The 26,075-nt window shown below is 33.6% G+C and overlaps 1 protein-coding gene across 1 annotated transcript in view; it reads right to left on the reverse strand.

The window, feature by feature from the left end:
* Nucleotides 1–439: 439 nt before the first annotated feature.
* The window catches only part of LOC124375216 (flocculation protein FLO11), a 252,954-nt gene continuing 227,318 nt past the window's right edge, over nt 440–26,075 (reverse strand). The window contains exons 2-8 of the mRNA XM_046833337.1: nt 13,158–16,473; nt 9,820–10,120; nt 7,510–7,580; nt 5,711–5,925; nt 5,444–5,574; nt 3,647–3,808; nt 440–2,577 (exon numbers count right to left, since the gene is read on the reverse strand). Coding sequence (XP_046689293.1) covers nt 2,413–2,577; nt 3,647–3,808; nt 5,444–5,574; nt 5,711–5,925; nt 7,510–7,580; nt 9,820–10,120; nt 13,158–16,473 — 4,361 coding nt within the window. The 3' untranslated portion in view covers nt 440–2,412. The remainder of the gene's footprint in view (nt 2,578–3,646; nt 3,809–5,443; nt 5,575–5,710; nt 5,926–7,509; nt 7,581–9,819; nt 10,121–13,157; nt 16,474–26,075) is intronic.

The raw sequence follows: 26,075 nt of genomic DNA on the forward strand, positions 1-26,075 counted from the left end.
TCAAGAAAAAAGTAAATTTTGGTATTTTTGAGATAATAATTTGGTATTAGTTTTAGAAATTTAAATAAAAATGGTTTCATCTTTAAAACAAATTCGATAATTTTAAATATGTATTTCACAAACAAATTAAACATATTTGGGATTTTAAAACTTGATAATTTAAAAAATTAAAGTTATCTTTGCTAGTATTTCTTTATTTTTAGTTTTTTAATACCAAGCTGTTCATGTGGTTAGTTCTGGCAATGTTGTTTCAATCATGGTTTTCTTTAAAAAAAAAATAGACTAATTTGAACAAGGATTTTATAGGGGATTGGTCGCATTTTCATTCAAACATATGGCGGTACTTTGGTATTACCAGGAGGCCACTATTTTCTTAATTGGTATAACTAAAATATTATAAAAACATTGACGTCAGGAAATGTTAATGAAGAATACAGCATTATTAAAATATATATGTATATTTATTTACATACAATATCATACAAATAGAATTGATAAAAAAGGTATTTTCTGAATGTTGGACAGTTGTTACAATAGTAAATATTAGGTATCATGTATGAGACATATAATTTTCTGAGTATTGTTGAAAACTTTAACTTGTCACTAATGCTAATATAATAAAGTACTATTAATGCAATTTTATTAAAGACAAATATTACTGCACCTTTCTGAACAGATTATTCATACATGTCTAGAAGCCTTGCCACATGTTTTTGTGTATTGCAGTGCAGCGAAGAATTAATTTTAATAGACGGTCTAATTAATAATAAAAAAGTAATATCGTAGTTAGTGAATAGATCTAGACCTATATATCTCACTTAATGAGACAAAATTTCTATTATTAAATATTAAAATATGTGCAATCGGTTGGATTCCACTCTTACGCTAGGCTTTTACAAGTCCACGTAAAACCATGATATGTAATTAATACAGCTAGTATTAAATGTAATCTAATTTTTCTAATAGGCATTTCGAGATCCCGGTTTACTTAGGCCTTGGAATTGCAAATTTTGTAAAGGCTCACAAGAACGTGCAGAAAAGTTCTTAAAAAGATCTCATGCACTATTGGTCTATTATGCATTTTCTACAATCACTTGTATTTTACTTATAGCCGCACTAACTACTAATATAATAATGTAAGTCCTCTGTGAATGGACTAATAGTAGTTATTGTAAAAGAATGTTTGATATTGAATGTACTTTTCATTTTAACAATATTTTATCAAGATTGAGTTTTCACAAAATGTAATGTTCTTAAGCAATTTTTCTATATAAAGATTTACAAAAATAAAACTATAAATTATGCGGTATTACAATAATACTATTACAAACATTTAAATATATTTTACAAAATAAGAATATACTGCTTAAACAATATCAATTAGAATTAAAGTATACACTTCTACTCAAGATGACTAAAATTATCAAAATAAAATAGGTTTTTACACAACAGTCATTCGATTATGGGTTCACAGACAGACAGAGAAATATACAAAACATACAATTATTATCATAACAATCAAACATCAAAATTTTTAAGAAAACACAAAGGCTCAAAGCCTATTGATAGTGTTTATGGCAACAACTAATAGCTTATTTTACTGTACAACAATAGAATGACAAATTCTTGGAACCAAAACATATCACACTGTCAATAAAATATATTAACACCGCATAAGAGGCAACATACATCAATCAAGAGGAATAATTATGTTAAGCAAATTAGAAACATCAACCTAAAACTATTTATACACATTCATTAAGTATAATATATTGTACTTAGTATTTTTTTCCAAATATGCATGCCAATTATAAATTTGCTGAAAAATTGAAACACCCAAAATACACCTAAGAGACAGTTAATTCTGTATGAATCTTTAAAGTGTCCAAAATGTAGTTCTAAAATAAACACAAATTGTCAGTACAGTACATGAAAAATCACAGAAATCAATTACAACAAAGTTATAAAAAACGTAATCATTGCATCTGCCACCTGTACAAAATTAAGTGTAGTTGTTACTTAGGATATAAACGTTAGGTATGTAAGAAGTGGCGTACATGATCGCTTGTTGGAGTGACTAGAGCGACCAAACCTCTCTCTTGAGCAGCTGGCTGGAGCTTGGTAACAATGGGCTTAGAGCCGCTTCCCTCTTTAGTGTCACTGACTTTACATCGATTTTACTCGGAGATTATTCAATGCTGAGTACATCAAGTCAAAGCTCGACAATTCGACCAGAGGAACCTCAACACCAAAAACATTCTCAAATTTTTACGATACCCTGTAAAAATGCAATGTTTTGAAACAAATGAACCTTGACTGATGTAAAACCAACTGAGACCACAGGAACACCCGTGCTTCCTCTGATCAGCTGGATTAGCTTGAATATCTCCGACAGTAAAATCTAAACTGGCCTCAGAAATTGGTATCATAGTCAGATCGTCGTCTGCCGTAGCCAGCACTGCTGCCACCACCGTTCCCTCCGTAGTAGGCGGCGTTGTAGTAGTAGCCGTTCCACTCGGACCTCCAACTGTCGTAGAGGTTGGCCATGCTGTTCTCTTGCAATGACGCTGATGATCTCTGCAACATATGCCAAACATTTAGGTTAGACATGCAGCAAATGTAAGACAATGTGTAGTAAATTGAAATAGAGGAATTTGCAGGATACAATCAACATATGTTACACAAAAAATATCCGGTAGATCATTACAAACAGGGCTCATTTTCAGAAAGCAACAAGGGAAACTAGTATGAATTTTTACTGTGAGTATGTAAAGACCTAGGCAATGTATGACATCAAGCTTATTTCTTACTAGTTTAAAAGTTATATGAGTGCAACTGTAGAATTATATGTATACTACAATTTTCTAACATGGAAAACCAGAAGATGTTAAAAAATGAGGTACAGATTGTAGATCTGTTTCTGAATTCTGAGATTTGTTTGTAAGTAAGACACATCAATGTCAAATGATGAAATAGTTAGGCACTAATATACCTGAATTACCCTGAATCTCAGTGCATATACATATACATACCGTTAACACAATCTATTGTCATAACATATGGAGTTGTTCTTTGTGCTACAGACTTGAAATCTAGTACACTGTTCTAGTATGATTTGGGGTATAAAACAAAAGGAATTAAAATCGTTGTAATTTCAATAATTTGTACATTAAGGGGAGTATTTAAATTATTACATTATCAATAAGGTGTATATGTTCGACCGTCACAAAACTTTTATAGCAATAAAAAAACAAAATTATCTGCATAATTTTTGCGGATATTTTTCAGTTAATCCATCACTAGTTTGTAGTTAAATTAGCTAATATATCTATTATTTAACCCGTAACAGACTAGTGTATCCATATGGACACAGGGGTGTGCTCAGTCCTCGCTCAAAAGTGTTTACTTCTCATTTTATTATCTGGGCTGATTCAGATTAATAGAGACGAATTGAACATAAATGTAATATATTTATAAAAACATATTTTGTCAAGGTGTTCAAATAAAATATCTTACTAGTGGAGTAAACGATTTATAACAAGCTGACACATGTCGTGTGATACACAATGAAACATATTTCTATAGCTGAACAACATTATAAAAGTCCCGTACATAAAACAGACAAATTAAATTTTAATGTACAAACCTTCTTTGTGGGTTTGTCGTTCCAGACATCTTCCATGTTGTAAAGGTCTTCTGCCCCATAGTTGTCCAGTCCGCCCATATGGTTCTTGTTGAGCTCGTTCAACATGTCCTCTGTGAGGGCCACGGGCTGCTTTTTCTTAGCGCTGTTGTGGCGATTCACCAGCTGCAAGAAAAGAACAGTTTTGGTTAACAACATAGATTGCATAAAGAATTGCACTCCCATTGGAAAATGATATTCAAGCAGTATTATCTTGTAGGAAGTTCTGTCCACTTCACATAAGTGAAATCAAAACATTCAACACATTCACTAGCTTGATAGAATAATCGGTAGGATCAATATTGATTTTGTGACATCCTGTCATGTGAATATTTTGATTTAAAAAGAACTTTTTGTTGATATAATTTTTGCCATAACCTAGTATTATTATTATTTATCATAATAGTGGTAAAGCTGCAGAAAGTACATTTAAGTACTTTTGAAAAGTTAAATTATTTTCCTTAACCTTGTAGATTCAAATTCCATTTTTTTATGAGTGTCGTCAGACAAAGAAAAGGAAGAGAAATAAAGAAAAGAAGAAATGTTAAATATGAATCTTTTTAAAATATGACTGTTTGAGGTTCCAGGAGTCAAATTTGTGAGGTGGTTGGTAGTGCCATTTGTGAGGTGGTTGGTAGTGCCATTTGTGAGGTGGTTGGTAGTTCCATTCGTGGAGTGGTTGGTAGTGCCATTTGTGGGGTGGTTGGTAGTGCCATTTGTGAGGTGGTTGGTAGTGCCATTCGTGGAGTGGTTGGTAGTGCCATTTGTGAGGTGGTTGGTTATGCCATTGTGTCTTGGTCAGGCTATTAATAGAGAATCCGAAGTTCCTTATATAATTTAAAATATTTATATGTAATACTTTATAGTAATTTATTTAGAGGAATCTTCTGGTGAAATGTTACCAGGTATAAATATTTTCTCAATTTATATAATAACTGAAATAGTTATGTACATAACCTTGCATTGTGTGAAATAGTGGCAATATTTCCTTTTTTGTTTGGTTGATGTTATCGGAGAAGGCTTGTTCTCAATTAAATTATATGGTTGGGTTTATTGAAAGCTGCTACTTCCAAATAAAAAAACAATAGGAGACTTTCCGAGACATTTATGGTAATCAAAAAGCCAGAAATGCCTTTTTAAATTTATTAATGAACACACTAATTAGAGTTGGCAGTGGTTGTGTTATGTAAAGCAACATGTAAAATATATTGTGATGTACTAATTGGTAACATGGATTATAACCCAGTATCAATGTTATATCTGTTTAGCTCTTATACCTCAATTGAGAGGTTATTAATTGTATACAAGATGGCTTAATGCCATAAGACGGCTTAATGCCAAAAGACATTTCTACAATATAATAAATGTTTAAACAGGGTTTAAGTTTCATGTTTATACTAATTATAAAGATAACAATATATTGAGAAATAATAATAAGTTTATACATATTTTGAATGTTAATAACGGAAATAAGATAGTACCTTTTGTTTTATTTGTAGTTTTCCCCAAAAACTCAAACAGTCCATATCTAGCACGTTAGCGTTTTTGAAAAAGTCCCGAAGTTCTACATTTAAGATGTTGCGATGATAGGGAGTTAAAGACGTTCCACCTGTCAGAAGATAAAACTAAGCCTTCTTGAAGTGGCCATGAGCTTGCTAAACAACTTAATAGTAAAATCAAGATGCAATTTTCTCTAGTTATAATTAAGCACACATTAATTTGAACAGTAAATACATAGTAGAGTTGAGGTAGCCTACTAACCACTGTAACTCCGAAGATGATCACAAACAACAAAGAGGCGAGTCCGATGACTATGACAGCGATGGCCCACTGCGGCAAGAACCCATCCTCCTCCGCCATTCCCACTGTGGGTATTTCTTGCTTGGGCAGAACTGGAACATTGGAATAGTTTCAGCAGGGTGTACATATTTTGTAATATGCCAAATGTCAAAGTAGCAGAACGCACTCGTAAGAGAACGGGTTAAAAAGGGCTCAAAGTTGTTAACGTTTTAGTACTAGTCTACTTACCCACAAAAGATGTGAACTTGGGGTCGACCACAAATTTTCCCATTTTGAACTCCGACGTGTTGTGAGCAGTGAGGGTGTCGCCCCCCGAGAGTGCCTCATGGTCCACCGTGGCCTGCTTCAGAGCGTCATGGAACAGTCGCCGCATGTCGGCCGTGTTGACTGTGCGGCCCAGGTCTGTCAGTTCCACGAAGTAGTCCACCAGAACACTGCCCTCGCTATATAAACCAGGAAGTAATAGAAATCGTATAAAATATCGAAACTGAACAGGTAATAATTTGAGAATTATTGATGTTTGTATGGAGAAGAAGGAGATGTTTTTGGATTTAAAAGCCAATTGTACTGTGAACGAGGTGAAAATATATTAAGCTAGGTTTTTAAAAATTAAAATTTAGAAGATACAACGGGATAACTAAAATATTTTATTTTTTTTTGTTACAAAATGTCACAATAAAACTAAAATTTTTAATCTTTTGGATATACAAATGTCATTTGGGTAGTCAGAAAATTAAAAAAAAACCTGTAGAAAACTAAATAAATTTGAATATCACAAGAACCAGATGTCGTAGAGCTTAGTTCTTCCAGATTATAGCCCAAAATCGTTCTACCACACAATTCATCAGCACTCCGTCTTTTAACATCAACTTAAATATATTTATTTAATAATAGTTTATCGTCGACTAAAATAAATAAACGCTGTGCCCTTGTTGTGAAATGTATAAAAAATTTAATTTTTAAAAAATAATATTTTATTTTACGTTTTTAACATCACCTAACTTGTTTTAATAGCAACCTCCATCTCCAAAGGGATATTACAGATTAGTTACAGCCATAGTCAAAGTTTGAAAGGAAACTACACCCGTGTATCATATTTCTTTATTTTTCATCAACAATTTTAGTCACTGCAATATAAACTATTGTTTGAGACTACCTTTAAAGTCCTGGAGATCCGAAAAAAGAAAGAAGTTTTTGTTTGACCCAAAGAAATGTTTTGAGAAATGTTGTAAGGATATAGAAAGACCTTGTATACATTAGTAAGAGGAATAGGTGTAAACGAGTATTGGAAACATAAATTAATTTCAGATTAATTCAAATATATAAGTATGGTTCATTAAATGTAACTTAATAGATTATGTAAAAGAAACTACAGGACGAAAGAAAGGCTTTTGGATAACGATTCGTGGTTAATTTCATGAGCATTGAGAACTTAAAATCAAGTTTAATGTAATTGAATGTACGTCAGAGAAACCTTGTTTTAAATTGATTAGGCTACTTAATTGGTAAGATGTAAACAACACAACGTAATTTATACTTCTGTTAATCATCAAGTGGATTACTTTAAACTGTCATTAATGTGTTTGCAGGTTATCTACGTGGCAGTAGCTTGAAAGCCATTAACTGAACAATTTTCCAGGTCTGTTTGTTCCTGGACATATTGCGGAATAAGATGGAATGACATTTGGATTGATGCCAAAAAGCAGAAGTGTTTCTGGGTCATAAATAGGCCACGAGTGCTCATTTATCTACTAGGTAATGGTACAGTTCCGCAAACTCTAGACAACTTTAAATCACTTTACGTCGACTCTAACAATAAAATGTATCATAATTATACAATAGATTTATTAGATGTTAAAAAAATGTATTTAATTTTCTAAAAAAAAAAAAAAACGTAACATAATATTACTTTGCGAAAAGAACTTAGAGTGGAAATATATTCTCGTATTTGATAGGACAAAACGTAATGTTAGCTACTGATTTTATTAAAACAAAACAGAAGAAATGTAATTAAATAAATGGCATACCTGAATGCGTCGATCGTTATTTTTTTGTACCATCTGCTAAGCGCTTCAGAACTGCTGTACACACTTTCGAGCTAAAAGAAACAAAGTAAAACAGTCAAAATATGAGATTAATAACAATTTCCATGCATTAATGGTATATTACTAATTTATGAAACGTTTTCTAATTTATATGTATATTTTTCTATTTACCGCAATCACTTCTATTCTGTTGAACTAAGTTACTCCTGTATATTTACCGTTGTTACTTGTATTCTGTTAAACTATGTCATTCATGTCTATTTACTATTAAAACTTGTATACTGTAGAACTGTGTCATACATGCATATTTATCTTTATTACATAGAGTCTACAAAACAATAAGGAAACAAAAATTAAATTCACATATAAAATTATAATTAGCTAGTTTTTTTCAGGAATCACATGAATAAATAACCCAAGACATTTGGAGGTTAAGAATAGTGGGAATGAATAATTGTATTATCGGTGACAAATTATAATTTAAAAAAATTATTTTGTAGTACATAATAAAATATAGTATTATATTATTCTATGTTTATGTTATGGTATATATACGAGTATATATATATATATATATATATATATATATATATATGGTATTATTATATGTATTATTACATATATATAATAATTATATAGTTACTAAAAAAATCCTGTAGAACCGTCGTTTATTTGCCATTAATACTTGTATTCTGTACAGTAGCGCAGTACATCTCTTGTAATCGTTATTTATGATGGTTGTTCCATTACTATTAAATTTTTTCCTCGCATATCCAAATAAATACCTAAATCCAAATGTCACATTCACTAAACCTACAGTGAAATATGTTTAAGAATTAGCCATCAAAGAGAAAAGAAATTTTTCTGAGCTCATAAAATTATGGAAGTAGACATAAGTAAAGAAACGCCTTTAGACAGAACGTCTCAGAAGAGCTTGTGATTCCTAATATTGAAATTGAAAGCTTCAAGAGCCTAATATTGTTAGTGTTTTATCTCAGCAAAACTTTTGCATCAAGAGTTCTGAAATATCTTAGACAATCAATAGACATAAAGGTAGACAAATTAAATGTTACTTGTTGACTTTTACATAAACCGACACCGAGATTTCAATCTGGAGGAGTATTTTATATTCATGACTATGCGAGAACGTTTACAGTAACGAATGAAATACAATGACACTTGAAATAAAAAGCTTAGAAATAAAATGGTATAAAATAATATTTAGGCCATAGAGCAGTTCTATTTGTGTATACTAATGAATTTAAATTAAAAATTATCATATGTATGAGATTTGAAACCGATAAGTTTTGGACTTATCTAACAAAGGATTGTAAGATAAATACGAAAAGCCTTTCTTGTTCGTCTAATATCAGTTAATGTGGTTTCTCTGAACTTAGTGCTAATTAATAATTTGGGCAGTTAAATTTGGTAAAAGGAACTGATAAGAATTAAAAGATTTACATAGAATCTTGTTGAAAATACTTAATACAATATTTTTTATCTTATATAATTTAAAACAGTACATACAAAAATTATATAAAAATTATTGTTTTTGGTACAGATTTAAATTTTGATAATTATACTTTTTCATTGCTAAATACGGTTAATTTCCATTATTACCTTTCTTTACTACCGAATGTTATGGATTATTTATTAATGTGTTTCCTGAAAAAATCGACTGATTGTTCCTTAACAAAAACAAAAAGAAACAGGAAATTCTGTAATTCAGTTTTAATAATTCGTGTTGTGTTTAGTTTTTTATTAAGTGCATGTTTTAGAGCTAGTGAAGTTGACATACAACATGGTGGTTGTCATTCCTGACTTTCGCGTGTCACAGCGCTCTGGTACGATTTGTTTATTTTAACCTAGTTTCTCGTAATTATGTGTTAGGTTGGTTATTTACCTGAAGAAGAGATAAGATTGCAGATCTCTAAACATAGTGTTACTGATTTTTTGGGTTCAGAACGATGGTAAATGCTCGGAAAAATCTTGTTTCCTTCACAATCCTTCTATCGTCAAAAACAAATTTCAAACAAAGGACTAATTGTTATTTTGTTTATGATTTTTTTTGTTTATTTCCTTATTGTTCTATAGACTCTATAATATGTTCTATAAGTATATCCACACAATTGAAATAATTGGATTATAATAAAGTGTTTTAAAACTACGTATGTATCCTGTGAAATATTAGAACGCGCAATCCTAACCACTATGGTCACCCCTCCCTATTCACAAACCCTCCCCCGAACATCACTCGTAAAGCTAAACGTATTCCCCACTCTCTGTACTGACCTGATCGCGAACCTCGTTGGCGAGGGTTTGCCATTCCTGGGTGTTGTGGTCGAGCAGTTCTGGCACCCACTTGGCACCGCCGACCAGTTTGATGGTAGCCGCTAGATCGCAGTCCTCGGTACACACCCCAGGGGTGGTGGGTGCCGGGGTGGTCGTAGTGGTCGTCGTTGTGGTCGTCGTAGTCGTGGTACTGCTAGTACTGTCCACTGGCGTGCTCGCCGTCTTCGCCGCCGCCAGAATCTTCTCTATGGACAGTGGAGTGGTCGAGACGGTTGGCCAGCCTGTGAACTCCGTCGTGGCTCTAGGATTGTCAAAGAGCAAGAGTAAGCCTAACATTTCTATAGAGAATTTCGATAATAGATCTAATCTTATAACAGAGTAAATGATCATTTATTATAACACACTAAGTGTAATTTACTAAGAAAGCCCAGTAACAAGCAAATAACACTTCATCTATAGTTTTATGTAAAGTCCGACCGACTGGGGAATTGCAAAGGTCAGTTTTCAATGCCACTTATCCAATTCTTCACCCTTCAAAAGTTGTCTAGCACCTTGTAATCCGAGATATTAGTGCAAACATCAGATGAGTGTGAAAAACTAATTCCAATATACTTAAGCCTTAAACGATCCTTAAAATCTGATCTCTAAATTTTAGGATCACGCTCTACAGGATCATTGATACTGATGACAACATTCTTTATTCGAAGTACGTATTTGTACATGTTTAGTCTTAAAAATGAAAAAAATTAACGAAATTAAGATTTGATTTATGATTTTTCACTTAACTTTTAATTTGATAACACAGTGATTGGGATTCGAAAGTGATTAAACGAATAGAAAAAGAAATAAAACGTCGACATTGTGTGCGCAGCATGAAATTGGATTGGCCTACACTTTGGTCATATTTCCAATAAAATGCAAATTTTGGTCATCTTATAAGATTGATAACTAAAGAAGAGATTTTTTTTACAGTTTCGATAATTCTACAACGATATGACACAAGAATGGAGGTTGCAATTGCAATAGAAACTCGCGGATTTAAATTGTCGAAGAGTCAGTACTGAGGGTATAACAGGGTATATTACCCACCTGTCATTTTTAACGTATGCTGTACTACAAATTGCACTATATCGACTAGCTTTGTAACTGAACTATCAATCGAACCCTAAGTAACTAACGAACTAATTGAGCTATTGGCTATAGGGCTCCTAGAGGCTAGAAAATTTCTGGGGTCAAGAGGTTCAAGAGCCTCAGGTCCTCCACGAGACGAAGAGCGCCTTACCTCAATGTTTTTCTTCCCGTCACAAACACACAGAACAAGATTAAATATATTATTTGCATTAATTTTTTAACTTATTTCCTAATAAAAACAAAAGTATAACCAGCTGCAAATGATACTTTATTTAAAATATTTCAATTTCGTAAAATTAAAGTGATTAAACATATTTAGTTCCAAATCTACACAAAGAAGATTCATAAAAATGTTATTTGTATTTCAAAGGAAAAAAGCAGAACTATCATGTATTCAAATAATTTCAAAACTGTTTTGGATTTTGCTGCTTAATTTATATATTTAGCGTAGCTAAATAAACATAAAAGTAAAAACCGCTATATTTGCAATTAAAAAATACAAGATGCATTATGTTGATATGCGCAAGATAATGGCATTGTCCCTACAGATTATTATTTTCTTGCGTTATTTGCCCATAACCTTTGCTAGAAACATTGCACAGAGATATTTTCTTAGTGTCAATGTGTTTCTTTTAATTGACCTTTAAAAGGACAAGATATCAGTTGTAACTTGACAATTTAATGTTACCCCGATCTAACCCCTATACCCCTTTGAAAGGAGGAGGGGAAAGTTTTTTACTCTCCAAAAATCCACGAAAGTATTGTGATAAGTACGGTGAAGATTGTACATCGATATCTCAATCCGTTTGGAATATATCCAGGCGTGTCAGGACTTAAAGTACACCCTATATATATATATATTTCCCTTTTTGGAGCAACAAAGGAAACACAGCTTTGGCACTGGAAATATCTAATTCAAAAATTAGATTACAAGAACTGGAAGTAGACGCATTTTGATATTTACATACAGCAAAATTTGTTATGCGGCGCCTAATGTGTAACCGGATGTGACCGGATATTGTTAAAGGCGGATATGGAAATGTGATATGAAGAATGTAAGTTATTTATAGCAAATGCACTACCGATGTCGCAGATTACGTTCTGACGGTATTACGTAGTTATGTACATGTTGAATACTACGCTAGAATTACTGAAGATTCATAAATGTGAAATTTTTTGCATTCACGATAAAAAGTAGTTTGATCTATTTCAAACTTTAAAACAAAACTAGTGCACTATATACAGTATTTCGATTGTTAGTAATACGTATGTACAATATTACAATATAATACAATACAAAATGGAATACAATAAATATTCATTTATATAAAATATTCAGTAATATAGAATATTCAGTAATATTTCAGTATATTTTAAATTCAGATTTTGACTTCAAAGCAACCATCGCTACAAGACGTCGCAATGGACACTTGGAAATCGCCCGAAGATATCTTAGTTTCGCCGAGGTATTTTTGTTTGTTTGTAAAATAGATCGTTCGAGTTCGTCGTAAGGGGAACAAAGTCGCCTCACTACCGCAATCTCGCGCCGCTTCACGCGCCGCCGCGCCGTCCGAGCCGACGACGCAACGTTCAGAAGTGTTGATCGAGCTTGTCCGTGTGGCATTCCTTGCTCACAAAGCCTACAGTTGCAAAAGCCTGTATGCATTATCATTAGGCCTGATATCGTTTTACTGTATGCAGATATTTTCTTGTTCGGAACAAAAAAGCAAACTCAAATATGGCGTAATACTTATTATACATTGAAACTAGAGGTACTGCTGCTACACGTGCAAAACCAAAAATAAGAATCAATTGCAATTTCGATTAACCTATAACCCTCTTAACCACTAAAACTGAAATAATAATATGTACACAATATACGACTAATTCTGTTTGGAAAATATCATAGGGTTCATCGTACTACATCATAAGTGCTTTCACTAAAAAGGCTATATACTTTGATATTTGTTTAATTGAGTACGGAGCCACGGGTAGCTGGTAGTATTTTATTGCAGTACAAATGTACATGAAATATAAACTTAAAAACTAATTTACTCAATATATAATGTATTTTAATTAAAAATTAAATAAGTCCCTGTAAATTGTACAACACATTTTAAAGATTTAGCATAAAAAAATATTGCCTATTGAAATATAAATAAGTAAATGTTTAAAGCTATGTAAAATACGTTATTAAACAAATCTACCTTGTAGGCCATCCTTTCTGAATTTTTGGTTGTAAAGGCCCAATGCCACCTGCAGACTTCACGCTAGATGAACTTCTGGCAGGTGCCTTTCTACCTCCTCCTGGCCTGCTAGGAAAGACTACTTTAATAGCTCCGCTTGGAGTTGTAGTGATATCACTATCAGGCACAGATAACGGGATGGAACTTGTGTCGTTACTTTTAAATCCGGGTGGTAATAGATCGGAAACGTCTTTAAATTTAACTTTGTTTAAAATCGAGTCCAGAACTGATGTCGATGCTTCTTTTGGCTCTTCTGTAGACAGTTTATATCCTGGTGGTAATAGCGCAGATAAATCCACCTTTGACACCTTTGTGGCATTGGAATCATCTTTAGGTTTATAACCAGGTGGGAGAAGATTACTTGGTACTTCGAAATTTACTTTAGGAACTTTTGCCTCCTTTGATTTCATATTGCCTGATTCAGACTCAGATTCGGATTTATTTGGCTTAAATCCTGGAGGTAGAAGAGAACTTACGTCCTGGAACTTTAATTTACTTAAGATGTTTTCTATTCCTTTCGGTTTTGAGCTCTCTGTAGAGACGTCGGTGGGTTTCTTATATCCAGGAGGAAGGAAACCGGAAACGTCTTCAAATTTTATTTTGTTGGGCAAACCAGAAGGATCTGTCGATCTGCCACTGCCTGTCCTTGAAGTGTTTGAAGATTTTGAAGGTTCGTCTCCCTGCATCTCAGCAGATGACTCTGTCGTAGTAGATGTTGAAATACCTTTCTTAGGTGTGAACGAATTTCTCACTTTGAAACCTGGAGGCAATAGTCCAGTCAAGTCATCGAATTGGATATTTTCTAAAATAGATGGTTTCTTTGTTGTTGTACCTCTCGGAATAGGCTTAGGTCTTACTGTAGTTCTTCGAGCGGACGGGTTAAATTTTCTAATGATTACAGGTGGAGAACCTGCTGTGGTTGGTTCTGTAGTGGTTGTTGTAGTGGTTGTTGTCGATGTTGTTGTAGTTGTTGTTGTTGTAGTAGATGTACTAGTTGATGTAGAATTTTCTGACGTCATCTCTGGCAAAACTTCAAGATGCAGTTTATTTCCATCTGGTCGAAAGCCTCCACTAAGGATTCCACTAGATAACTCTGACTGCACTCTGTCTAACTTGTCTATAATACTTTCTGTTGAGGATACAGGACTGGAGCTTGCAGTTGGAACTACTGTTTCAGGTGCTTTTTCATCAGGCAATTCCGATGTTGGATCTGCGTCTGGAGGGTTTATCGAGGTTTTGGTTGAAGTCGAAGTTTTGGTTGAAGTCAACACACCACTATTTGATGTAGAGTTTACTTTACTTTTTTCTAAATGATTTACATCTTTTGATATTGATGATTTTGGTATGAGAGGTTTAGGAGATTCTTGCTGAGTGACAGTTCCGGGTAAGAATCTTGCTCCTGACACACTTCGACTTGTCTGAACTGATGCAATTATAACCCAGCTTTCAGTAGCGGCTTCTTCGTCCTCGCCTTTAGGTTCTGATACATTAGCACTTGGAGGAGCTTTCACTTGATCATGATCATCAGCCACCGGGATCACTGTGGATGATTCTTTGGCTTCTTCTTTTGATTCTTCTGTGGTTGTGGATACGTTATGAGATGTCTTTTCTGTTACAGTTTGTTGAACAGAAAGAGGAGCATCCGTGGGTTCTTTAACTGGTGGATCTGTGTGTGGTTGCTCTGAGGAGTCTATTAAACTACTGTCAACAAAATCACGGAAATTTTCATCGGAAACTAAAACGTGGTCATCATTCATCGTGAGAACATCAAAACTCGAGTTTTTCTCATTCTTTGCTGTAAGATTAATAGTTTTATTATCAGGATGAATGTCGACGTCATCATAAGTAACAGGTGATGGTGAAGCATCTTCAAATTCGACATAAGATTCCTCCAATCCAGGAATTTCATCAGTATTTTCAATTGAATATTCATATTCCAATCCATCATCTTCTGAATACTTATGACTTTTTCCTTGGTCAGTACTGAGTACATCACTTTGATCATCGAGGCTATATTTAGTAATCGCAGGACTTGGAAAAGCTTTCCAAGAATTTCTTGGTACTGGCGCAAAGCTTTCTTTCTGTGTCTTTTTTACTATAGGGCGACCAAATTCTGAAGAATAATCACGTACATTAACGTTTTCTTCTGGATTATTTGTTGTGCTAGGGATATAACGAAAGTTATTTTTTTGGCTCACTAAAAACTTGCTATCTTGGGTAGGTTGACCAGTTCTGTTTTTTTGGCGTTTCTCTAATATACTCGCTGGTGACGGAGGCGTATACGTAGTAGGTTTTAACCTGATATTATTATATTTACTTCTTAAAGTAGTAATTCTGTAAGATGTTTGTGTACTTGTCTCAGGTCTTGCAGTTGTCTTAGGTATAGCTGGTGTTCCCCTTGGAAAGTCAGGATATTTCCTCAGTTTTGGGGGAGATTCAGTTTCCGTAGCAACTGGTTGTATTCTATTACCCACCTTCTTCCTGTTATTTTGTTCCCCTCGCTTGTTTTCTTTATATTTTGTAAATATGTCTAAAGGTGAACTAGAAGCAGATGTTGCAGGCAATCTTTCTTCATCGTTATCTAAATTTTGGTCCACAAAAATGTTTAAAGCAAGATCATCATCGTGGTCCCCAGCGTTGGTTCGCGTAAGCTCGGGCCGCTTGAGCCTCCTACTACTAGTCACAGGAGGGGCACTCAGGGAAGACTGCGTTTGTTTCCATCTATTCGGTACTAAGGGAGATAGTTGGTCTATTAAGCCCTGTGGATGCTGCACGTTCACATAGCTCTGAGTGGTGCGTCCCGTTTCATCCTCTGTATTTTGAATCCCAATGAACGCATCTTGAAGTTGACTTTGGTAGGTAGGTTTCTGAATAGAAACAGTGTTCTGGAACCTTGTCGTGTGTCCTAGTGGCACATCAAAGCCGTTTCTCTGAGAATTGGTATTGTCTTGAGACGATTGAAAGTGCTGGAACGGTTGGGGAAGATGTTGGTTTGTGTGGACGAATTGTGTCGGTGTTGGAGCAGACCTGGAGGGGAAGTTCTCAAATTGCTGTAGAGAAGATCTGCTAGGAGGGAACTGGTACTGCGACGGTTGGATCGGCTGGAACTCGTGTTGTCGCGAACTTTGCGACGGCGAAATTCGGAACGGATCGAAGGCACCACTGGACTGAGAGAAGTAATCAGCAATCTGCTGCTGAGTGTTGTGCTGAAGGGACGGCTGCTGATATGCCAAGTACCTCGGGTGTTGCCCGGCTGTGTTATAGAAGTAGTCTTGACCTGGAACAAAACAAATTAATATTAAAATAATTAATCAACCAAAAATATGTGGTACTAGAGTGGATTGGACTATGAGTTACATATACAAACCAATTTCAAAATAAGTATAGCCGTTTTAAATAATAAAAGAAATTTAACTTTTTTAGAACTATCTTTTCCAAATTTGAGATAATTTTCCTTTATCTTGAGTTTTTAAACGAATCTGATCATTTTATATAGGTACAAGCCCGGTCAAGTTCCCAAAATATTTGTAATAAGTTTTGTAATAAATAATATTCCATAAAAGTTAATAATATTTTAAATACAATTTTTCTTCGATTTAAAGTTGATAGAGGTTGAGTATTAAATGAATGATAAACGTTTTCTAATAACAATGAAGTTAAAGAGGTAACATTAAAAAATAAATGTTATGCCGTTTAATAAAACATCATATATTGACGACTAAACTACATTAGCAGTGAATAGAACCTATGTACATTATGTTCATTCAGTATGTCTCAAATTTACAAGTAAATAAATGATGCTTCATACACCACAAAATCGCTATTGTGCCACAATGAACCCATTTCTTAACTGCATATTTCATATAAACCTGTAGGAGGACAAAGAAAACAACAAATGAAATAACAATATTATTGTTAATAGTAACGCATAGTATTGACACTAATGGCGGAGTGCAGTGAGTGTAATAGTTTATTTGGTTGTGTAATTAATGGAAGTAAAGCGAGCCCGTCAGCCTCTGGTCACCTAGCAACGGCAAAACAACGCCCTGCCAGCTCATTGATTATGGTGCTGTTGTATTCTGGCTCCCATAACTTGTTATAACCATCCCATAAGTGTTAACGGAACCACATATTTATAATGCTGTTGTGTACTGCCATAAAGTGTTGGAAATATTTAATAGCTATCATGTATTGCAACTGCCTTAATGTGTTATAAGTATTGAATTCTATTTCTGTAATGTGTAAAACAATATATTCGAAATAATCCAATGATTATAATGCCGTTGTATTGCAACTCACTTAACGTGTTATAAGTGTTGCAGAAACGTCTTATTAAGTTTTGTTTTTCTACTGTGTAAAATATTAATTCAAGATAGTCCAATGATTATAATTCCGTTGTATTGCACCTCCCATAACGTATTATAACTATTGCAAAAACGTCTTATTAAGTTCTGTTTCTCTAATGTGTAAAATATTAATTCAAGATAGTCCAATGATTATAATTCCGTTGTATTGAACCTCCCATAACGTGTTATAACTATTGCAGAAACGTCTTATTAAGTTCTGTTTCTGTACTGTGTAAAAATTAATATTAATTCAAGATAGTCCAATGATTATAATTCCGTTGTATTGCAACCTCCCATAACGTATTATAACTATTGCAAAAACGTCTTATTAAGTTCTGTTTCTCTAATGTGTAAAATATTAATTCAAGATAGTCCAATGATTATAATTCCGTTGTATTGAACCTCCCATAACGTATTATAACTATTGCAAAAACGTCTTATTAAGTTCTGTTTCTCTAATGTGTAAAATATTAATTCAAGATAGTCCAATGATCATAACTTCGTTGTATGGCAACTCCCTTAATGTATTATAACTATTGCAAAAACGTCTTATTAAGTTCTGTTTCTCTAATGTGTAAAATATTAATTCAAGATAGTCCAATGATTATAATTTCGTTGTATTGCAACTCCCATAACGTGTTATAACTATTACAGAAACGTTTTATTAAGTTCTGTTTCTCTACTGTGTAAAATATTAATTCAGGATAGTCCAATGATTATAATTTCGTTGTATTGAACCTCCCATAACGTATTATAACTATTGCAAAAAACGTCTTATTAAGTTCTGTTTCTCTAATGTGTAAAATATTAATTCAAGATAGTCCAATGATTATAATTCCGTTGTATTGCACCTCCCATAACGTATTATAACTATTGCAAAAACGTCTTATTAAGTTCTGTTTCTCTAATGTGTAAAATATTAATTCAAGATAGTCCAATGATTATAATTCCGTTGTATTGCACCTCCCATAACGTATTATAACTATTGCAAAAACGTCTTATTAAGTTCTGTTTCTCTAATGTGTAAAATATTAATTCAAGATAGTCCAATGATTATAATTTCGTTGTATTGCAACTCCCATAACGTGTTATAACTATTACAGAAACGTTTTATTAAGTTCTGTTTCTCTACTGTGTAAAATATTAATTCAAGATAGTCCAATGATTATAATTTCGTTGTATTGCAACTCCCATAACGTGTTATAACTATTACAGAAACGTTTTATTAAGTTCTGTTTCTCTACTGTGTAAAATATTAATTCAGGATAGTCCAATGATTATAATTTCGTTGTATTGCAACTCCCATAACGTGTTATAACTATTACAGAAACGTCTTATTAAGTTCTGTTTCTGTACTGTGTAAAATATTAATTCAAGATAGTCCAATGATTATAATTTCGTTGTATTGCAACTCCCATAACGTATTATAACTATTGCAAAAACGTCTTATTAAGTTCTGTTTCTCTACTGTGTAAAATATTAATTCAGGGTAGTCCAATGATCATAACTTCGTTGTATGGCAACTCCCTTAAAGTATTATAAGTATTGAAGAAACGTCTTATTATATTATAAAAATATTAATAAATGGGGATATAAAACAAAAAAGCTATGAATAGACAAAATAAAAAATAATGAATTAATGAGATCAAATGGGCTTAAATTTTCACGATAAACTTTTGACTAAATCACTTAAAATTCAATGCATTTGAACATTTTATTTGACCTGAAATTCGATGAGCTGATGGGCTTTTCCATGGCTTTAAGTTATTTGTACTTATATTATGCAATGATTTTTAGATTGGTTTGACTGAATACATTTCTTCTAAATTTAAATTGTGAATCAAATTACGCTACATTACATATGCATTCCTGTGCTGTATCACTATAGTTCTTGTTTTGAAACTATTTGTAAATATGGCAATAGCCATTATTTAAATATATATATATATATATATATATATATATATATATATATATATATATGTGTGTGTGTGTGTGTGTGTGTGTGTGTGTGTGTGTGTGTGTGTGTGTGTGTGTGTGTACACACACACACACACACACACACATATAAATTCACAAAAAGTACTTGCTCCGTTGGGACTCGAATCCGTACCTTACTTACACATTGTCATACGAAAACAATCAATGTTGCCAAATTCTGTATAAATTGCACATACTTCCCCGCTGAAATTCACCTTTTCACATTAAATGCGGCTATACTTGAAGAGTCTGTATGGCCAAGGTTCTTGTTTAGTTTTAATTCCATAAACTATCAGTTTTCCACAACAAATCAGTATGCTTTAAACTTCGGAGTTGCATTATTTCATGTTGTAATTTAAAGTAATTAACCTTAGTGAATGTTCAGAATAGGCGTTAATTAATCTAACGTGATTACTACCTTAAACAATAAGCACAATTAGTTCATGAAACCTTCAAATCATTAACAAAATTAAGTCACAACAACGAGGGAAAGACAAAGCAAACATCGGTTAGAGCTGAGGCTGATGAAGTTCTGGCATGTGGATTGAGGTCTGTATTGTCTGCAACTGTTCCAACGTTCGCAATTGCAATTGCATCCTAAAACGTCACTTCGCGTCCCGCCGTAACAATTTTGTTTGATATTAGTACAGACAATCGATGTACTCGTATAGGTTTTTTTTCTCTGCGACGTTAGTATCCAACTGGTTTATAAAATAACTAAGAAGCGTGTCCAGGGAGTTTGTGTAAAATACTGATGGCTGCAGTAGTAGAAGGCTGTGGCAATGATGGATTCAAGTGACTGTTGGCTTAGTGATGGACGACCGTTGTCGGTAGGAGGAAAGCACTTAAGGTACTCCCTCGATGAATCCACTCGAAACCCACACATTATAAAACCAAATGTGTTGTTTACTCTGTGCAAATCTGTAAGATAGATACAGCTAAAAAAAAGCAAAGTGCTTACTTTTCACATCAGTAAGTTGTTCATCAGAATATACTCGCTTATAAATCCTTCTAGTCTAACCAAATTCAGCTGTATTAAAACATTAGTTTGAATGTCAAGGTACAAAGAATGTTCAAAGAAGATTAATCACAGATAATATTTATTATATTTAGTCCACTGATGTACCAAGCATGTTAACCTTCGTACCTTCCTTCATCCTAAGAAAGTAGCCACATATGAAATTCTGAGTTAGATAACGGAATTTTGGATAAAACTCTTTACGAAAAATGTGCAATTAAAGTTAACAAAACCACAAGAAAACCAAAAATTGAGAAGTTTATCACTATTAGATTTAAAAATGTATATAAAATTACTACCTACTAAAATGTATGCTATGCTTATATTCAAATGTTGTAAAATCTCTTTACTAGTTAAAACGAGTGCAGGTTGCCCCAATGTTATCCCAACTTAATATTGTTAGTAGGGATGTAATATTGTTATCGTGTTTCAATCACGTAATGAACCTGTCCAGCGAACTTTTTAATAAACGTGTGATTTGAAAATTGATCACAGTTCTATAACTTGTGTTCTAACTGTAAAAGCTGGAATAACTACTAGACTTTTAAAATTTAATATTGTAATTAGGTAGAGTGTATTTTGAAAAACCCGTTAATAGGACCACTGATTGTATTATTCAGTAATGATTCAACTAACAGTATGGATATAACTATTTTTTTAGGCATGTTTGAATTGTTTACATTAAGAAAAAGATAAATAATGCAAGTTACGCCCGAACTCTTTACAGTTCGAACTTGCTAGTAGTTCTAAAAGCCATGATCTACTCATATTAATGTAATATTGTATGTCGTGCTAATAGCCTGAATAGGTTTATAAATGAAGGCAATACACTGTCACTGTCTCTCTCCTTAGATTAGCAATAGAGCTCCTACTTTATGTTAAGCTTTTTCCTTTCTTTTACCGACAAATAGATGTGTTAAAACATTGAATATTTTAGCATTTGGTTAAATAAATTGGAATACTGAACAATCTATGAACATTCACAAAAATATAACTTTTTAGGTTATGAAAGCGTGATATGATCTAATTTAAGAAAGGCCATGCTAGGCCTATGTCTAGTTTTGCATATTTATCATTTAAGGGTGAATAAATTGTTAATTATTGTTAATTAAATAAATTGTTAATTATAACTTGTATTTGGTTTCTGAAATACTTTTTTTGATGATGGACGGCTATAAGGAAGCGAAACATGAATATTACGTACATTCACCCTCGAGTTCACACACAGAAGCGCCATCGCTTTAACTTTGTCGTGGCTTTGACAGAGAGCAACTCTTCTGTGGAACTTAACCGACGATAAAATACGCGAATTATTTTGTTTCTAAAGTTTCCTGGACTTCAACTTTTAGTATTTGTTAGTTCTCGAATTGTCTGGGTTAGTTGTTTCTATAACTCAACTATGGAAACCCTTAGGTATTGAAATATGAGGAAAATATAAGAAAACTTTAAACTTGAGAGAACAGTCTAATTTTATTAAGGCAGTATAAAATTTTCCATTAGTCATATTCTACAGAGTTTTAAAACATTTTCTTTTTGGTGTTAAGTAAATCAGCCCTCTTATAAAATGAAACATAACGAATGGTATTATGTTGTCTTTAAAGGTTTTTTTGTTATACTGTATAATATGAGTTATAGACCACGGGTATGGATGTTTAACCTATTACTATGTAAATAAATTACTGGTTATAAATTAGTCCCCTCTCTCACTTGGTTTTACTGAAAGTAAAACAAAAGGTCCAGAGAACTCTGAAATTAATTGCATTTTGGCTTGTTTTCGTATTTTCGAGGGGGATTTAGAGCCTAACTTTTTAAAATGTAAAACATATCAAATACGACAATGATCTATTTTGTCTAAGGAAGCTAAATATTTTAATTCAGCTGCAATTTACATAGGCTATCTCGAATTAATTCAATATTTAAATTTAGATTAATACATTTCACAGTAATAGCTCAATTCAATTTGATTTAAATTATAATTATTAGTTATTTCATATTTTCAGGCCCTATATGATAATTTATTCTATATGTCTTCTTAATGAACTGAATCTTTTGTTAATAACATACACAAATACAAATTGAATTCATTTGTCGTGCTTTTGATACAACTCTGTAACAAATTTTATTTCTTGACGTCATGGTAGTTTCTGAACACAAGCCATTGACCATCATGCGCAAATTTTAATTCCAGCCATTTAATGTTATAATTACAAATGCCAAAGTTCAGTTAATAATATTATACCGATTTCAGAAATATCGATATGGCAGTTTCATGAATGTTCTGGAAATTCCATGCTGCATAAGGAGTTAAGATCATGACACTGACGTGGTTCATTTTAAGGGGTTATTATAAACATTTTCTATTTTGTACTAAACGTTTTTAAGAGTCATTATGTGCCTTTGATGACAAGTGAAATTTTTAAAAGGGAGGAAGGTATCGTTACTCGTGTAGACTGAAGAGCAACGAGATTTTCTCAAGATCACACCATAGGGTGGTTATATAACCACCTCTGGAATAGAATGAAAAAAACTTATGTTCAATTCTAGAGATACTTTGGACAACCGTTAGAATATACAATCTTCAAAACAGTCTTCAAGTGCCCCAGTTGCAAATTTTGTGTTTTTGATTTAGGGAAGCAATTATTTTCATATCCAGTACATTTATCACTAAATAGATTTATTCCTTAATTCTCATCAATCAAAATTAATTAAATCAAGCTAACGATTAAATGTCGTTCACAATCTAGTTTATTATCGAAATGACATGTTGGAATATTTTTGTTTCTTTAAAGACTGCCATTCAGTCCTACGCGACGCGAGGTGACACACTGAAAGCTATCCACCGTATCCACAACAATGCCGATGGTTCTGACAGTGCTCCAATCAGTCTCATTAAAAATTTATTCATTGCACTCCTCCTGCGATGTAAGTAACAATCACATAAAAAAATCAGTACGCCATTAAGAAATATTATTTTTCTATCTCAGTGGAAGTCAATCCTCTCAGCAAGACTTCAGACGGTTAGCTATGTACATTTAGCCTATTAGAATCCTGCCTTATTTAGTATTATTAAAAAAACTGTCAAATAAAATCGTCCAATAGGCATTATTATCAATCAAGATATTTTGCACGCCTCTCTACACCTAAATATCACAGCAAAAATTATTGATGACAATAGATTTTTCAATGGATAATAAGCACAGAACCCTATTCTCTCATGGAAGATATATATAATTCCAATAAACACAAAAATTACTTGCTCCGCCGGGACTCGAACCCGGATCTTTCATTAGGAGAGAGAGCGCGCTACCACTACACCACAGAACCCTTAATTTTGTGTGTGTGTGTGTGTGTGTGTGTGTGTGTGTGTGTGTGTGTGTGTGTGTGTGTGTGTGTGTGTGTGTCTCCAAAAGGCAGCAGTACGTTGTGTCCGACAGTATAAAATCTGACTGGTCTAATGTAAAGTGGTGTAAAGTGTGGAGTACCGCAATGATGAATTCTCAGACCTCTGCTGTTTATAGGCATCATTTAATGATATTAAATGTTAATGATATTACATTTGTCACCAGTAATACCACGTGTATGAAGATGATTTACAGGGTTATGCTCATCGTAATATTAACGATATAAATTATAGTGACCAAAAGTCAATGATTATATAAACGGCTTAACTAAGTGTGTGAACTTAGAGTAAAAACTCGTATTACGCCATATTTTAAGTACTGTAACTCTGTGATCTATGTTGTGACTATGATCATAGTGCTGTTAGTACCAGATACTATGGTGATCACCATAACAGCTGGTACTAGTCATTTGTATGGTAACTAGGTCAGACGCTGTACCAGTCTCAGAGTAATTGTTTACGTTGTACTAGCGACCTGACATTTGTATGGTAACTAGGTCAGACACTGTACCAGTCTCAGAGTAATTGTTTACGTTGTACTAGCGACCTGACATTTGTATGGTAACTAGGTCAGACACTGTACCAGTCTCAGAGTAATTGTTTACGTTGTACTAGCGACCTGACATTTGTATGGTAACTAGGTCAGACACTGTACCAGTCTCAGAGTAATTGTTTACGTTGTACTAGCGACCTGACATTTGCATGGTAACTAGGTCAGACACTGTACCAGTCTCAGAGTAATTGTTTACGTTGTACTAGCGACCTGACATTTGTATGGTAACTAGGTCAGACACTGTACCAGTCTCAGAGTAATTGTTTACGTTGTACTAGCGACCTGACATTTGTATGGTAACTAGGTCAGACACTGTACCAGTCTCAGAGTAATTGTTTACGTTGTACTAGCGACCTGACATTTGTATGGTAACTAGGTCAGACACTGTACCAGTCTCAGAGTAATTGTTTACGTTGTACTAGCGACCTGACATTTGTATGGTAACTAGGTCAGACACTGTACCAGTCTCAGAGTAATTGTTTACGTTGTACTAGCGACCTGACATTTGTATGGTAACTAGGTCAGACACTGTACCAGTCTCAGAGTAATTGTTTACGTTGTACTAGCGACCTGACATTTGTATGGTAACTAGGTCAGACACTGTACCAGTCTCAGAGTAATTGTTTACGTTGTACTAGCGACCTGACATTTGTATGGTAACTAGGTCAGACACTGTACCAGTCTCAGAGTAATTGTTTACGTTGTACTAGCGACCTGACATTTGTATGGTAACTAGGTCAGACACTGTACCAGTCTCAGAGTAATTGTTTACGTTGTACTAGCGACCTGACATTTGTATGGTAACTAGGTCAGACACTGTACCAGTCTCAGAGTAATTGTTTACGTTGTACTAGCGACCTGACATTTGTATGGTAACTAGGTCAGACACTGTACCAGTCTCAGAGTAATTGTTTACGTTGTACTAGCGACCTGACATTTGTATGGTAACTAGGTCAGACACTGTACCAGTCTCAGAGTAATTGTTTACGTTGTACTAGCGACCTGACATTTGTATGGTAACTAGGTCAGACACTGTACCAGTCTCAGAGTAATTGTTTACGTTGTACTAGCGACCTGACATTTGTATGGTAACTAGGTCAGACACTGTACCAGTCTCAGAGTAATTGTTTACGTTGTACTAGCGACCTGACATTTGTATGGTAACTAGGTCAGACACTGTACCAGTCTCAGAGTAATTGTTTACGTTGTACTAGCGACCTGACATTTGAGGAACATGTCAAGCCGTAATCTACAATGTCACACCTTAACATCAGCGATAAATTAATATTTTGGTATTCATTGTTTCTATTTTAAACAAAATACTTCCAAAACTTTATGTCAGGTGCTTGCAACTGGCTTAAAGAAGTATAACACAAAACGATTGACTAAGACCGGTATATCCTAGGTGCCTTTGACTGTTACATTCAGTTATGTTTGTGCGTGTTCTTTAAGCTGAATATAAGACCCATTATTTTTTTAAATCGTATATAACGAATTGCAGGGCTATTTTTATTAAAAATATGTACTGCTAATTTAATGTATTTTTATAAATTGTACATTTGCATTGCAATTCAAGTGTGTC

This window comes from Homalodisca vitripennis, chromosome 1, assembly GCF_021130785.1.
Source record: "Homalodisca vitripennis isolate AUS2020 chromosome 1, UT_GWSS_2.1, whole genome shotgun sequence".
In the NCBI taxonomy this organism is placed as follows: domain Eukaryota; kingdom Metazoa; phylum Arthropoda; class Insecta; order Hemiptera; family Cicadellidae; genus Homalodisca; species Homalodisca vitripennis.